A 17,666-nucleotide genomic window follows, 5' to 3' on the forward strand; every position below is an offset into this window, starting at 1 on the left:
GGAGCATGCCCAAGCATTGTAGGGAGGTCATACAGGCACGTGGAGGCCACACACACTACTGAGCCTCATTTTGACTTGTTTTAATGACATTACATCAAAGTTGGATCAGCCTGTAGTGTGGTTTTCCACTTTAATTTTGAGTGTGACTCCAAATCCAGACCTCCATGGGTTGATAAATTGGATTTCCATTGATTATTTTTGTGTGATTTTGTTGTCAGCACATTCAACTATGTAAAGAAAAAAGTATTTAATAAGATTATTTCTTTCATTCAGATCTAGGATGTTTTGTTTAAGTGTTCCCTTTATTCTTTTGAGCAGTATATTATTAAAATGCCTATGAAACATTTTTCCCAAAGTATTTTTTGAGAATTTTCTGCTGCTGTTAAATTATTTACAGTGAGAATGGCACACAGGGCAAAATCATTTTGGGCTGAAGTTTCAATGACAAAAACAACCAGCAGAAGTATGGCAACATATACAGTTGAAGTCAGAAGTTTACATTCACTTAGGTTGGAGTCATTAAAACTTGTTTTCAACCACTCCACCAAATACTTGTTAACAAACTATAGTTTTGGCAAGTCGGTTAGGACATCTACTTTGTGCATGACACAAGTATTTTTTGCCAACAATTGTTTACAGACAGATTATTTCACTTATAATTCACTGTATCATGATTACAGTGGGTCAGAAGTTAATATACACTTAGTTGATTGTGCCTTTAAACAGCTTGGAAAATTCCAGAAAATTATGTCATGGCTTTAGAAGCTTCTGATAAGCTAATTGACATCAATTGAGTCAATTGGAGGTGTACCTGTGGATGTATTTCAAGGCCTACCTTCAAACTCAGTGCCTCTTTGCTTGACATTGGGGGACAATCAAAAGAAATCAGCCAAGACCTCAGAAAAAAAATTGTAGAACTCCACAAGTCTGGTTCATCCTTGGGAGCAATTTCCTGAAGGTACCATGTTCATCTGTACAAACAATAGTACGCAAGTATAAACACCATGGGACCATGCAGCCGTCATAACGCTCAGGAAGGAGATACTTTGGTGTGAAAAGTGAAAATCAATCCCAGAACAACAGCAAAAGACCTTGTGAAGATGCTGGAGGAAACAGCTACAAAAGTATTTATATCCACAGTAAAACGAGTCCTATATCGACATAACCTGAAAGGCCACTCAGCAAGGAAAAAGCCACTGCTCCAAAACCCCCATAAAAAGCCAGACTACGGTTTGCAAATCCACATGGGGACAAAGATCGTACTTTTTGGAGAAATGTCCACTGGTCTGATGAAACTAAAATAGAACTGTTTAGCCATAATGACTTTATGTTTGGAGGAAAAAGGGGAAGGCTTGCAAGTCGAACAACACCATCCCAACCGTGAAGCACAGGGGTGGCAGCATCATGTTGTGGGGGTGCTTTGCTGCAGGAGGGACTGGTGCACTTCACAAAATAGATGGCATCATGAGGCAGGAACATTTATGTGGATATATTGAAGCAACATCTCAAGACATCAGTCAGGAAGTTAAAGCTTGTTCGCAAATGGGTCTTCCAAATGGACAATGACCCCAAGCATACTTCCAAAGTTTTGGCAAAATGGCTTAAGGACAACGAAGTCAAGGTATTGGAGTGGCCATCACAAAGCCCTGACCTCAATCCCATAGAAAATGTGTGGGAAGAACTGAAAAAGCGTGTGCGAGCAAGGAGGCCTACAAACCTGACTCAGTTACACCAGTTCTGTCGGGAGGAATGGTCCAAAATTCACCCAACTTATTGTGGGAAGCTTGTGGAAGGCTACCCGAAACTTTTGACCCAAGTTAAACAATTTAAAGGCAATGCTACCAAATACTAATTGAGTGTATGTGAACTTCTGACCGACTGGGAATGTGATGAAAGAAATAAAAGCTGAAATAAATCATTCTCTCTACTATTATTCTGACATTTCACATTCTTAAAATAAAGTGGTGATCCTAACTGACCTAAGACAGGGATGTTTTCCTAGGATTAAATGTCAGGAATTGTGAAAAACTGAGTTTAAATGTATTTGGCTAAGATGTATGTAAACTTCCGACTGTATTACCTGTTAGATACTGCTGCACTGTCTGTCGGATCTAGGAGCATAAGCATTTTGCTACACTCGCAATAACATCTGCTAACCCTATGTATGTGACCAATAAAATTTGATTTGATTTGACAATGCAAGAACAGTTCATTCCCATAATGCAAAATGTCATTCACACATCGATAGGAGAGGACACACATGTTAGTGAATTCATATATCATACAATTCAGAACTCCAAACCATGAAAATCCTCTGAGGGAAAATAAAATAACAGAAAAACTCAACTCAATGTACAGAGCAGGACGCTTTTCCTCTGCTATATAAACAAATTAGCGAAGAAAAACATCCCATGATCCGTCAGAACAACTTCTAAAAAAGTCACTCCAGCAAAAAGGTCAACAGTCTTCAAAATATTGAACATTCAGAACTTTTTAAAGTTCAAACTACCGACATGTTGGTAGAAACATCCATGTTTACAGTAGCAGCCATTGTGATTCTGCCTGTTGCGGTCACCATGTTATGCCGTCATAAGTGTAGCTGTCACCACCAGCTCAGACAGGTACAGAGACAACTCATCCTTCCTGCACATTGGCATAGTCATTCTCATGGTATAGAGACAGTTCATCTGAATGGACCATTGTCCTGGCCATTCTCCAGGTATTCAGACACAGCTCACTTGTACTGCCCAATGTCATAGCCATTCTCTGGATATAGATGTTCATCTGTACTGGTCACTCCATTACTTACCTCTAAAAAAGGAGAGAAAAGAAGAGTTAAACTTTGACCCTCACTCTTTTCCATTCTTGATTAGGTCAAGTGGGTTAGTTCGACCATGGTGCTGGCAACACACATTTTTCCCCTTTTCCTGTGTTTTGGTACCTGAGAATATGAGCTTCTCCTTCATGATGTTGACATCCCGGCTGGGCCTGCGTGCCACAGCACTCAGCATGATCTGCTCTGGATTGTAGTTCTGCATGCCACTCATCCTCCACCTGGTGCAGCACAGAGAGGCACAGCACCGTCAGACACACCGTTAGAATCAGTGGAGGCTGCTGAGGTGTGGGCGGCTCATAATAATGGCTGAAATGGAGTCAACGGAGTGGTATCAACCACATGGAAACCATGTTTTTAACGTGTTTGATACCGTTCCATTGACTACATTCCAGCCATTATTATGAGCTGTCCTTCAGCAGCCTCTACTTGTTAGAATTGATAAAACATTGATAAATGATGAATACATTAAGAAAAATGAAACCTATAGTGTTCACTGAGTTCATGAACTTTAGAGAAACACGAGAAGCTCAAGGATAGAAGACAGATAAGACAGAAAACAAGGAAGCAACATGAGCCAGTGAAGTCACCTCAGTTACCTGATCACATGATAGCTGACAGACGCCAGAGTGCAGCAGAGAAACGTAGCATGCAGATCAGGCAGAACACAGGACAAACAAGGCAAAGAGAGAGGAAGGAATAAATGAGAGACAGTGAGAAGGAGAGAAATGGAAAGACAGTGATGAGGAGAAGAATGAGAGACAGTCAACAAGGAGAACGTGAGAGAGCAGAAAGGCAGGGCAGTGAAAGGGAAAGAGCAGAAGAGTCAGTTCAGAAGCAAAAGGCTATGTAGCACAAACCTCCTCACAGAGATCAAAGTAGACTCAGACCTCTACAACTACACAACAGTTATGTTAAACTTTTACAGTGAAGCAGACATATAGTATGAATGCAGTGTAAAGTATGTTACAAATATACAACTGCTCATAGCAACATGAGAAGGAAATCAAGTTTGATAATAGAATCTCAATAAAAAATGGGTACCTACTTTTGAAAGATGAATATTCCTATAACTATGGCGATGGAGACTAGATCGGAGGTGATCCAGACCAAGCAGTATTTATCTGGGCTCTGGAACAACAAGACAGCCACTGAGAACCAACATCCTCCACCACTAGATGGAAGCATAACCACACAAACATACAGTACGTCTCACAGTACCTCTCATAAAAAAATTTTGCAGAAGGAGCTCTATTTTGGTGGCATCTGGTAAATTCTAATGACTGAATTCCATCTGAAATACACAGCAAAATGATTGAATACTTTATCGAGTTTACCTCCCAGATTAGACAAATTTGTTGTAGTACTGTTTAGAAAGACATGACTTTACAATTTAAATGATTGAAAATGTATGAATTCAGTGTATTATTAGTTGTTTTTGATATTGTCTTGGTCTAGGCCTATATGATCAAGACTATTTTCTAAGTAAGAGAACATTAAACCTTTTTAACATTTAACCGGTCTTCTCTTGAGATTAGTCTTATTTACAGTTTTACTGCAAGATATTAATTGCCACAATGTTTGTCTTCAAATTATGTATTTTATTAAAACAGAAAAAATAATTAAATAGCCCACAATTATATTGAAAAATAAATGAAAGGTTTTGTTTTTCCAGGTTCCTGTTTTACTTTTTTATTAGAAAACCCACAAAATTGGATGTTCTAAATCCACAACAATGCTTAAACCACATTTTGAGGTCTGGAAAAAATCGAATGAATTTTAAACATGATGAATATAATCATGATATCATTCTTCCAGGTAAGCATAGGCTACTTTGTAGTTAACATTTAAAACCTCTCTGGGATAGGGGGCAGTATTTTCACGTCCGGATGAAAACCATGCCCAAAGTAAACTGCATGCTACTCAGGCCCAGAAGCTAGGATATGCACATTATTAGTAGATTTGGATAGAAAACACTCTGACGTTTCTAAAACTGTTTGAATAACGTCTGTGAGTATAACAGAACTGATTTGGCAGGCGAAACCCTGAGCACAATCCATCCAGGAAAAATTATATTTCAGGTCAATCTGTTTTCAATTGATTTTCTATGGCAAGCCCGTTTTAATAGAAATATACTTGCAGTTCCTATAGCTTCCACTAGATGTCAACAGTCGTTAGAAATTGGTTGATGTTTTTCTTTAGAGAAATGAAGAAGTACCGCTTTTCAGAACAAGGGTCCAGCCGAGTGGACTCTACTGTTTTGATGCGCGCTCCAGGTCACACACTTCATGTTGTTTTAATCCGGTATTGAACACAGTTTATCCCGTCTTAAATTGTATCGATTATTTACGTTTTAAAATACCTAAAGTTGGATTAGGAAAGTTGTTTGAAATGTTTGGACAGCGTTTACAGGTAAGTTATTAGATATTTTGTAGTCATGCTGGGCGAGTTGGAATCGGTGGTTTGGTAGTGTTGGAACGCGCCAAATAAATTGACATTTTGGAGATATAACGACGGAATTAATCGAACAAAAGGACAATTTGTGATGTTTATGGGACATATTGGAGTGCCAACAGAAGAAGTCCTTCAAAGGTAAGGCATGAATTATATCATTATTTTTTAGTTTTGTGTCGCGCCTGGCGGGTTTAAATGTGATTGTCATGTGTTTGTAAGCGGGGTGCTGTCCTCAGATAATCGCATGGTTTGCTTTCGCCGTAAAGCCTTCTTGAAATCTGACACGGTGGCTGGATTAACAAGAAGTTAAGCTTTAATTTGGTGTATTGCACTTGTGAATGTATGAAAGTTAAATAGTTTTAATAATTGTTTTTGAATTTGGCGCTCTGCCATTTCACCGGATGTTGTCAAATCGATCCCGCTAAAGGGATTTGATCCATAAGAAGTGAATTAATTAATTAATTAATTGATAAGGTTTTTGGGAAAGCCTTTCATCTACCAGAAGACTGTTTTCATTAGCACCATTGCTAACATCTACACAAAGTGGTAGACGTGCGCAACGCACACACACAGACGGGCATTCTCGTTGCTTTTCAGAAAGTTGCAGGAAATTCAAATCACTGATGCATTCTGTTCATGTCTTATGATAAACTTTGGCAAACGAATACATTTTCAATACATTTAGTTGATTCCCTACTAAGGTCAATACATATTTGAATATTGTTCAATTCTGTTTTAATGCCTGTATTCCGTGAGGGCCCGAATGATCATATTTGGACTAGAATGAGGCTCTCCAATACCTATTGTTCCTGCAGTGATGATTCACCATCTTCATCAAATTATTTAATAATTTATCTGCAGACAATCGGCAAAAAGCCTAGGCCTACCAGTAGCCTATGCAAATTAGAGAGCCAAATGAACGGCTCTCTTTAACCAATGCGATTCGGTAGGCTGCACTCACTACCTTTGTTTCCATTAACTTTTCCAGTGATTTATTTTGTACATGTAGAAGGTTTGCATAGAAAATAGATACAACAATTGCCTGCTAGGCTGTGTTTCCATGTAACTATCTTGTGTTGATAAAAACAGCTGGATGTAATGATGTCATACCAAAAACCAACGGTATTGAATAAAAATGTAGTGTTTGAAGTGTTTCCATTAGCCAATTAGGCAAATTGCTCATTAATAAGGGACAGATCTAAATTTACTTGGGGGGAGGGGCTGGTCCAACACAAGGTGTCATGAAAAAAATGCACTCCCCTCCCCAACGTATAAAACATTTTCACATGACCCTCCCCTTGAACGATGGCGCCGGAGGAGATGGCTGCCGTTTTACGGGCTCCTAACCAAGTGTGCGTGTTTTTGCGCATTATTTGTAACTTATTTTGTACATAATGTTTCTTCCACCTTCTTTTATGACCGAAAAGAGCTTCTGGATAACAGGACAGCGATTACTCTCCTCGTACTGGACGAAGATTTTTTCTTTAACAAGTCGAACGCAAAGGATTTATTTCAGACACCCGACAAGGCCCAAATCCCCGTCATTCGCATGAATAAGAGAGAGAGATATCGGGGACGTAGGTCAGGGTGCTTTGTAAGGATCCGACAGCAAGTGAGTACTACCATCAGTCCTATTAGCCAATGTGCAATCATTGGATAACAGAATGGATGAGCTCCGATCAAAACTATCCTACCAACGGGACATAAAAAACTGTAATATCTTATGTTTCACCGAGTCGTGGCTGAATGACGTTATGAATAACATACAGCTGGCTGGGTTTTTGGTCCATCGACAAGATAGAACAGCTGCCTCAATTAAGACAAAGGGTGGCGGTCTGTGTCTATTTGTAAATAACAGCTGGTGCACAATATCTAATATTAACGAAGTCTCAAGGTTTTGCTCGCCTGAGGTAGAGTATCTCATGATAAGCTGTAGACAACACTATTTACCAAGAGAGTTTATCTATATTTTTCATAGCTGTCTATTTACCAGCACAAACTGATGCTGGCACTAAGAAGGCACTCAACGAGCTGTATAAGGCCAAAAGCAAACAAGAAAATGCTCATCCAGAGGTGGCACTCCTAGTGGCCAGGGACTTTAATGCAGGGAAACTTAAATCCGTTTTACCTCATTTCTACCAACATGTTACATGTGCAATCAGAGGGAAAAAACTCTAGACCACCTTTACTCCACACACAGAGACGCGTACAAAGCTCACTCTCACCCTCCATTGAATAAATCTGACCATAACTCTATACTCCTAACTCCTGCTTACAAGAAAAAACTACAGCAGGAAGTGCCAGTGACTCGCTCAATGAGGAAGTGGTCAGATGACGCAGATGCTAAGGTACAGGACTGTTTTGCAAGTACATACTGGAATAAGTTAAGGGATTCTTATTCTTCCGATGGCATTGAGGAGTACACCACATCAGTCACTGGATTCATCAATAGGTGCATCGATGACGTCGTCCCCACAGTGACCATATGTACATACCCCAACCAGAAGCCATGGATTAAAGGCAACATCCGCACTGAGCTAAGCGGTAGAGCCGCCGCTTTCAAGGAGCGGGACTCTAACTGGGACGCTTATAAGAAATCCCCCTATGCCCTCCGACGAACCATCAAACAGGCAAAGCGTGAATACAGGACTAACATTGAATAGTACTACACCGGCTCCAACACTTGTCAGGTGTTGCAGGGCTTGCAAACTATTACGGACTACAAAGGGAAGCACAGTCGCAAGCTGCCCAGTGACGCGAGCCTACCAGACAAGCTAAATAATTGCTATGCTCGCTTCGAGCATGACTGTTTGATCACACTCTCGGATGACTGTTTGATCACACTCTCAATAGCCGATGTGAGTAAGACCTTTAAACAGGTCAATTTTCACAAGGTAAGATGGATTACCAGGATGTGTACTCCGAGCATGCGCTGACCTACTGGCAAGTGTCTTTACTGATATTTTCAACCTGTCCCTGACCAATTCTGTAAAACCAACATGTTTCAAACAGACCACCATAGTCTCCCTGTGCACAACAACACCAAGGTAACCTGCCAACATTACTACTGATCCATAGCACTCACGTCTGTAGCCATAAAGTGCCTAGAAAGGCTGGTCATGGCACACATCAACACCATTATCCCAGAGACCCTAGACCCACTTCATTTTGCATAACGCCCCAACAGATCCACAGATGATGCAATCTCTATTGCACGCCACACTGCCCATTCACACCTGGACAAAAGGAACACCTATGTGAGAATGCTATTCATTAACTACAGCTCAATGTTCAACACCACAGTGCCCACAAAGCTCATCACTAAGCTAAGGACACTGGGACTAAACACCTCCTTCTGCAACTGGATCCTGGACTTCCTGACGGGCTTCCCCCAGGTGGTAAGGGTAGGTAACAACACATTTGCCACGCTGATCCTCAACATGGGGGCCCCTCAGGGGTGCGTGCTCAGTCCCCTCCTGTACTCCATGTTCAACCATGACTGCATGGCCAAGCACAACTCCAACACCATCATTAAGTTTGCCGACAACACAACAGTGGTAGGCCTGATCACCGAAAATGATGAGACAACCTATAGGGAAGAGGTCAGAGACCTGGCAGTGTGGTGCCAGGATAACAACCTATCCCTCAACGTAATCAAGACAAAGGACATGATTGTGGATTACAGGAAAAGGAGGACAGAGAACGCACCCATTCTCATCAACAGGGCTGTAGTGGAGCAGGTTGAGAGCTTCAAGTTCCTTGGTGTACACATCACCAATAAACTATCATGGTCCAAACACACCAAGACAGTTGTGAAGAGGGCACGACAATGCCTTTTCCCCTCAGGAGACTGAAAAGGGTCCTCAGAACCTCCAAATGTTATACAGTTGCACTACCGAGAGCAACCTGACTGGTTGCATCACCGCCTGGTATGGCAACTGGTCGGCCTCCGACCGCAAGGCACTACAGAGGGTAGGGCGTACGGCCCAGTACATCACTGGGGACAAGCTTCCTGCCATCCAGGACCTCTTCACCAGGCGGTGTCAGAGGAAGGCCCTAAAAATTGCCAAAGACTCCAGCCACCCTATTCATAGACTGTTCAATATGCTACCTCATGGCAAGCGGTACCGGAGCGCCAAGTCTAGATCCAAAAGACTTTTCTTTCTTAACAGCTTCTACCCCCAAGCCATAACACTCCTGAACAGCTAATCAAATGGCTACCCGGACTATTTACATTGCCCCCCCCACCCTCTTCCACGCTGCTGCTACTGTCTGTTATTATCTATGCAAAGTCACTTTAATAACTCTACCTACATGTACATATTACCTCAATTACCTCGACACATGTGCCCCCGCACATTGACTCTGTACCGGTATCCCCTGTATATAGCCCCGCTATTGGTATTTACTGCTGCTTTTTAATTATTTGTTATTCTTATCTCTTAGTTTTTTTGTGGTATTTTCTTAAAACTGCATTGTTGTTTAAGGGCTTGTAAGTAAACATTTCACTGTAATGTCTACACCTGTTGTATTTGGCACATGTGACAAATCAAACTTAATTTGATGCTACACGCTTGGCACACCTGTATTTGGGGCGTTTCTCCCATTCTTCTGTGCAGATCCGCTCAAGCCCTGTCAGTTTGGATGGGGAGCGTCGCTGCACAGCTATTTTCAGGTCTCTCCAGAGACAATCAAACAGGTTAAAATCCAGGCTCTGGCTGGGCCACTCAAGGATATTCAGAGACTTGTCCCGAAGCCACTCCTGTGTTGTCTTGGCTGTGTGCTTAGGGTAATTGTCATGTAGGAGCGCTGAGTTCCTGAGCGCCCTGTAGCAGGTTTTCATCAAGGATCTCTTTGTACTTTGCTCCGTTCATCTTTTCCTTGATCCTGTCTAGTCTCCTAGTCCCTGCCGCTGAAAAGCATCCCCACAGCTTGATTCTGCCACCACCATGCTTCACCGTAGGGATGGTGCCAGGTTCCCTCCAGATGTGATGCTTGGCATTCCTGCCAAAGAGTTCAATCTTGGTTTCAACAGACCAGAGAACCTTGTTTATCTTGCCCTGATAGTCGTTTAGGTGCCTCTTGGCAAACTCCAAGTGGGATATCATGTGCCTTTTACTGAGGGGTGACTTCCGTCTGGCACTACCATAAAGATCTGATTGGTGGAGTGCTGCAGAGATGGTTGTCCTTCTGGAAGGTTCTCCCATCTCCACAGAGGAACTCTGGAGCTCTGTCAAAGCGACCATCGGGTTCTTGGTCACCTCCCTGACCAAGGCTCTTCTCTCCTGATTGCTCAGTTTGGCCGGGCATCCAGCTCTACGAAGAGTATTGATGGTTCCAAACTTCTTCCATTTAAGAATGATGGAGGCCACTGTGTTCTTGGGGATTTTTTTGGTATACTTCTCCAGATCTGTGTCTCGACACAATCCTGTCTCAAAGCTCTAAGATCAATTCCTTTGACCTCATGGCTTGATTTTTGCTCTGACATGCACTATCAACTGTGGGACCTTATATAGACAGGTGTGTGCCTTTCCAAATCATGTCCAATCAATTGAATTTACCACAGGTGGACTCCAATCAAGTTGCAGAAACATCTTGAGAATGATCAATGGAAACATGATACACCTGAGCACAATTTCGAGTCTCATAGCAAAGGGTCTGAATACTTATGTAAATAAGGTATTTCTGTTTTTTATTTTTTATTTATTTGCAAAAATGTCTAAAAACCTGTTTTTCGCTTTGTCATTATGGGGTAGTGTGTAGATTGAAAAAGATTTAATACATTTTAGAATATAGCTGTAATGTAACAACATTTTCTACATTGCAAAATAATAGTGAGGACATCAAAACTATGAAATAACACATATGAAATCATGTTGTAACCAAAAGAATCAAGGCGAAGGGTGGCTACTTTGGAGAATCTCAAATCTAAAATATATTTTGATTTGTTTAGCACTTTTCTGGTTACTACATGATTCCATATATGTTATTTCATAGTTTTGATGTCTTCACTATTATTTAGCAATGTAGAAAATGTTATTACATTACAGCTATATTCTAAAATTGATCAAATATTTTTTTCCCCTCATCAATGTAGAAAATAGTAAAATTAAAGAAAAACCCTGGAATGAGTAGGTGTGTCCAAACTTTTGACTGGTTCTATATATATATCTATATATAGATATATAGATATATATAGGCGGAGCTGCTTACCATAAGCCAGATGGGGTAAGGCACCTTGCGGAGGACCTGAGGGGTGTCAGAGGAGACAGAAGACACCCCGCTGCACCACAGCACTGAGTAGAGCCATGGCTCATTCACCGGGTACACCGTCACACTCATGTTGTTTGCCAAGAAGTCCCTACAAAGACAAACAGTTATTGGACATGCTGGCCTGTGAGTAATACAGGGTGAGGTTAGGGATTTAGATAACATTTGTGGACCTACTAGATACGTTTCTTGGGGCATGTCCGGTTAAGATTGTGGATGATCACAACAGATGAATGGTTAGGGTTAGTGTTTGAGAGTAACAGTAGGTATGTCTTACTGAATGTCCTTGTTGCTGGCCTGTGAGTAGCGCAGGGTGAGACTGCTGATGCCTCTGTGTCTGAGCTCCTCCACTGACAGCTTCTCCAAGGAGGTCTGCTGCAGCCCCCTGACACGGCCCCTGTCTGTGTCCGGGGTCCACGTCACCTAAAGAGCAATAGGGCACAAGACACAGGGTAAGAGACTGGACCTGCTTTTTGATTCACACTTTTCTACCAATATTACTAATAAGGATTCAGTGAGATCCATAAACAGTCCTTCTCACTCTCTTCTGTGATATCCCAGACCTCTGGACGGCCCACAGGGTGTCCATGATCCAGGTCTTGTAGTGTGGGTGTTCTGGGGGAGGTCTGCGGAGGTACAAAAGGGCTGAGCGGTTGGCCCTGGCAGCCAGACGCAACATCTCTACCAGGCTACACACTGTCAGGTTCCGTATACGGTTCCGGTCCCTCCCTGTCAGAGACCCAACAGTCCAGAAGGGGTCGTTCTGGAGAGACAGAGTGGGTATTTTATTTTATGAGGTGATGCAAAAAAAGATACATTCTAAAATTGTCTCGGTGTAGGGAGAGGGAGAGGTAGACTAGAGAAGGGAGAGACAAAGAAAAAAGAGCAATACAAGAAGAAAGAGAGTGTCATAGATACTGAGAGAGAGAGCGAAAGAGATAGAGAGCGGGAGAGCGAAAAAGAGAGAGAAAGGTACCTCCAAAAACCACTGCCCCGCATTTAGAGAGCGAATCTCTGTCCAGTTGAAGAGAGAGGCGTCCTCGTGCTGCCTGTCTGGAAAGACCTTGGCGATGTCAGTGGTCCGTTTCAAGGTGCGGTCTCGCATCAGGAAGGGCACCCCGTCCAGACTGGAGGGGAGAGGAGGGACCACAGACTTACATCACTGAACCAGCAACACATGTCATTCACACTTATGTCACTGCTTTCATAAACAAAGGATATGTTTCTGTGGCAATGTAAGTAAAAAAAGGGCTTGTAATAAAAGGCCTATAATACATTGAAAAGGAATGGATGTGAGATTAAAATGGTCTTAAAACATGTTGACTACATCAAAGGCAGCGACAGAATGGGGCTCTTTAGATTTGCTCTATAACCATTTAAACCCTGAGATTGTTGCTATAGATTCGTTACCAGCCTACTATAGAGAACTCATTGCTCCTAACATTGAGGTGGTAGGGTGGGGTGGGGTTAGGTTATTGGCTGGTCGAGTGTGGTTGGTTACCTGACGGTGACGTCGGCCTCCAAGGAGCTAACCCCCTGCTGCAGGGCCTTGTTGAAGGACATCAGGGTGTTCTCTGGAGCCAGCTACAGCACAGGAAACACAGGCAGAGGGACAGACAGAGAGAGGTATAATGGGTTATTATGGGTTGTTAGAATCTGATGGTGGTCATTTGATCTAGTGGTGGGTGGCATTATTATTTCAGTATTTTAATAAATAGGTAAAAGGTCAGCAAAAGAGGTAATTGTATGTGCGGGAGTTATCTTTTATCATAAGCTTTTTAAACGTTGTACAAATGGTTAGGTTGGTGAGACCTGTAAAAAAGCCATTGATCTTTCTAGCAAGTGGATGTCAGAGAGGCACGTTTACTTAAACAAAGAGGCATTTACAGCAATACACCTCTGACATCATTTCTCTGTGACAAAGATAGGTATCTACACCACAACTTAAACCTACTACAGCCTTACAATGTTAGACATACTAATCCACTTCTGAATATATTGATCCTTTGATTTCTCCTGAGGGAAGAGGTCCTTGTCTGAGTTTGTAGAATAAAGCTCATAAAAAGACAGAATAATGGATCTGTCTTGTCCTTTGGGAAGCAGCTTTCAAGCACTGGTCTCCTGTCTCTTTCCACAGACAGCTACCATATTACCCACAGCAGGAGTCAATAGAGGCAAGCCCTGACGGGCTGAAAGTGTGTGTTTGTGTTTTTGTGTTTGTGGAGTGTGTGTTTGTGATTTGAAGGCAGGTAGACAGGCAGAGTGTGTGTCTGGGCTACAGTGTGATTGTGTATTTGTTTAAAGCAAGTGGTCTGGAACAATGTTTACTTACCCAGCTGCTTCGGGACAGGACAGTATATTGTGTTTCCTACCAACAGTAGAAAACAAACCAAACATCTACAATCCTAACAAATGTGCTCTTAATCAATGAACCTATTGCTACTCCGTTGGGGGAGGGGGGCGACATATGGAATTGTTTTAAGAAGGTCATACAATGGATCATTTAGCTATTTGATCTACAATTTTAGGACCACTTTAGGTATAAAAAATATATATACACATTTTTGATAAAATATAGAATTTGGCCTTTAATAAAATACTATAGCCCATAGAAACAAATTGAATTACACATTCATAAATCGCAAAAAATAAGACAGTCCAAAAATAAATCACAAGAATAAGGTTTTGAAGTGTCTGTCCTATATCTATATCTCAGGAAGTATTTGTGTATTTTTTTACACATATTTAGCCCCTTTTCACAAAACTATCTCCATACTTCTTTTCATTTGTATGGGTTACCTTTAGACGAGTCCCGTGACACTTGTGAGGGGTCATAGAGCATAACAGAGAACATTGTGTTTGTGAGAGTCTCCCCTTTCTATAGAGTGGTTTGTATTAGTTTGTAGGCCAAACTGTTCGCATGCTAAATACGTTTTTGTGAGAAGACCAGTTTTCGGGATGTCTCCTTGTCTGACAAACAGCGTTGTAGCTCTGCCACTTTCCACCGCAGATGCGGAAGGGTGACATAGGAGGATGCGGTGGATTGAGACACAGCCCATGCAAAAATATATCTGTAGCTTAAACTAAAAAAGTATTATTACCGGTGCGTCAATAGACTAGGTTATACACTGACTGGACCAATGCTGTTTGTCTGGCCCTATATAGCCTGCACTCATTACCAGGTCAGGGCAGCACAGTCAGTGCATGTCACAAAGCAGACCTGTTTTAACCTGATTGTGAACTCCACCTATCCAATAAACTGTTTCATTGTCCAGCAAGTAAATAGTGTTCGCTAATGGGGCTCTTTATTGGGGCTCCAAGACATTCAGTACATTCATTACCCTGAAGCAGAACAGCTCTCAAATTGAATGTGATTGTGAACTCCAGCCACCATTATCGCTTACACCTATTTAATTATTTATGATCTACATGAAGAGGCTAGAGGGTAGAGCCATTGACTTACCATTGGCGCTCCCCGTCGTCCAATGACGTCAGGTCGAGATTTGAGGCTGTTCTTGTCCATGATGCAGGGTGAGGAGATGGCGAGGGGAGCCATGTAGAGGGCCAGCAGGACACTCAGGTAAACCAGCAGCAATATCATGTGGAACTCTGGGAAGGAGGAAGACCACAGAGTGATGACATTAGGTCTCACAAATTTCTGAATGCTGCTGCAGTTATTGTTCGTTATCAAACATTATAATGGTTAACAATGATAATAATTATGATGTAATGTAATATGTATAATATTGGTATTACTGGTCAGAGTTACAGTGAAAGCCAATCAAAAGCCAACACAACACTTACTGGTTCTCTCTGCACGGACCACATGTTCAGCAACTAGCCAGCCCAGCGCTGTGACGGCAGCCAGAGCTCCTATGTGCAGGAAAGGCCCTGTGGACTGAATTACAACACAGGAAGAGAGGAGTTTTATAACCTTGTTTACACACAAACATCTACCAAAAAGACCAATAGAGAAACGCAGACAAATAGAGATGTAGACCTGTAGAGATATGAGGATGATGTCCCATTCGTCCCCCCACACGTCATCGATGGAGACCACGCCACTGACAGTGGTGATCAAGGCAGCCAACACACCAACCTGAGGTAAAAAACATACTAACAGTTTGATTTGTTCTACACATTCCTACACAGGCTAATAGTAATACGGTATTTATTTCCGTAGGTCAGAGTTCATTTGGAAGCCTACCTTGTGGATCCAGTAGAGGTTCAGCTGCTGTCCCAGTGAAATATGACAAAGTGCTAAAATCTGGAAACGAACAGAGCCACAATCAGGTTAGATCATACTGAAGCTGCTGCAGTAACTGTGTGTATAGGCATATAACCAAACATGGGTAACTCACTCACCATTAAAAATGTAATGTAACTAAAGCCAACTGCGGTGGTTGCGAGAATGGGGACAGTCCTGTCCTTCCATTCCCCAGAACGGTTGTATAGTAACCTGAGGATGAGAGGCAACGGGTGGAGAAGGTGAACCAGTGCCTTGAGAAGAAGAGGATAAAACAGACAAGCCCTTCTAGGCGATATTGAAACATGCACACATTCAATTACTATTTTAAAACTGCTCAAAAGAGTGAGTGCTTCTGAGGGACAGAAACAATGGTACAAACAGCTCACAGTCACTCTGGTAAGGACTAACTGCCCCACTCACCAGTTGAATTGGTTGTAGTCATTGTGGGCCTCCAACCAGAAGTAAGCCCAGAAGAGGAGCAGGGAGAAGGTGCTGCACAAGATGATGAACCATGCACACTCCCACTGGTGAACACACAACAGACAAGAAGAAGACATTTGTGACTCGTTTCAGGAAATTAGGCATATGTCACACGTCACTACTTCACAGGAGAGTCATTTGAACATAAATATTTTTTAATCAAAATGCTTTTTTTGGGCAGAAATGCCTTCTGGAACAAGTGAACTTTCAGGTTCCTTAATAACAAACGTGTATTCCATCCGTAAATACAAATACAATTGTTAAATGACGAGCGTAGTTGGTTTAGCCTTGGAAAACGTCAAGAACTTTCCCACTAGCCATGATTGGCTTAGATAATGGATGGGCTGGACATGCCGGGAGATGAGTTTGGATTGGTCTGCCATGTAGTATGCTTCTGTTTATAACGTGAGCTGCTCAGTATGTGTTGATAGTCCTTTCTACTGCGCCGTTTTTGAAATATATAATGTTAGCCATCGAGAACTACAAAAGTTTAGCTACTTTTCTCAAAAACATTGATGCCCTGAATTTAGCAGGCGCTATCGACAGATCAGTTGGAAAAAGTGATTTGCTACTTTCTGCACCTGCCATGGTCAGTGTGAACTGGAGTGACTTGACACAACGCTGGCCTAACAAGATGTAGTTACAAACAAAATGGAGTTAAATGGTTCCAGTCTGTTGTGAAGCATTCATTCATGTACACGGGTAAGAGTCTAGCTATATTTTCAGATATTATACGTTTCTAATTTTGTCAGAAAGTTGTTTTAATTGCAAGTTAAAGCGTACTGTTAGCTAGCTAGCGAGCGTTAGCTTGCTGGCTCGCTAGCTAACATTACGTGTATGATCTGTGTAGTAATATTATTCAATCATAAACTATTTCCATTTTTCGTTATAGCCTAATGTTAGCTACTGTAGCTAACATTGAAACTGGTTGGTTAGCTTTAGCTACCTGCAGATTCATATTACAGCTATGACAATGTTTGTATTGGTTGGTAGTAGTATGAGTTGGGATAATGCCGGTTAATTGTTTAGTTAGCTACATGTTTAAACAAAAGACAAAAGACTACATGTCTAAACAAAACACTTCGCCAGATAATTACATGACCCATCAAGATAGCCAGGTGTCCGGGGGTGATTACGGCCATCTATTGTATTTCATGAACATGTGTACATGTCTAGAGAATAATGACTCATCCACTTAACTAGATGTGGCTGGGGAGTGGTTATAGCATTTATTTCACGTGACCCATCAATTTAGACAAGTGTGTCAGGTAAGCGTCATCTAATAATTCAAAAATATTAATCAAATATTTTTATCTGGACACTTTCTGTTTTTGATATTGTTACTATGCAAGTAACCATTTCACTGTACTGTTTACACCT

At 41.7% G+C, this 17,666-nt stretch overlaps 1 protein-coding gene across 3 annotated transcripts in view; it reads right to left on the reverse strand.

Moving 5' to 3' along the window:
- Positions 1–2,245: 2,245 nt before the first annotated feature.
- Positions 2,246–17,666, reverse strand: part of LOC115148911 (glycerophosphodiester phosphodiesterase domain-containing protein 5-like) — a 53,713-nt gene continuing 38,292 nt past the window's right edge. For all 3 annotated transcript variants that reach the window (XM_029691220.1, XM_029691218.1, XM_029691219.1), the window contains exons 3-16: positions 16,227–16,330; positions 15,923–16,016; positions 15,765–15,824; positions 15,558–15,656; positions 15,362–15,455; positions 15,021–15,166; positions 13,059–13,141; positions 12,534–12,684; positions 12,099–12,320; positions 11,835–11,980; positions 11,501–11,648; positions 3,882–3,964; positions 2,942–3,054; positions 2,246–2,811 (exon numbers count right to left, since the gene is read on the reverse strand). In XM_029691220.1, coding sequence (XP_029547080.1) covers positions 2,735–2,811; positions 2,942–3,054; positions 3,882–3,964; positions 11,501–11,648; positions 11,835–11,980; positions 12,099–12,320; positions 12,534–12,684; positions 13,059–13,141; positions 15,021–15,166; positions 15,362–15,455; positions 15,558–15,656; positions 15,765–15,824; positions 15,923–16,016; positions 16,227–16,330 — 1,620 coding nt within the window. In that variant the 3' untranslated portion in view covers positions 2,246–2,734. The remainder of the gene's footprint in view (positions 2,812–2,941; positions 3,055–3,881; positions 3,965–11,500; positions 11,649–11,834; positions 11,981–12,098; positions 12,321–12,533; positions 12,685–13,058; positions 13,142–15,020; positions 15,167–15,361; positions 15,456–15,557; positions 15,657–15,764; positions 15,825–15,922; positions 16,017–16,226; positions 16,331–17,666) is intronic.

Source organism: Salmo trutta, chromosome 15, assembly GCF_901001165.1.
Source record: "Salmo trutta chromosome 15, fSalTru1.1, whole genome shotgun sequence".
NCBI lineage: Eukaryota > Metazoa > Chordata > Actinopteri > Salmoniformes > Salmonidae > Salmo > Salmo trutta.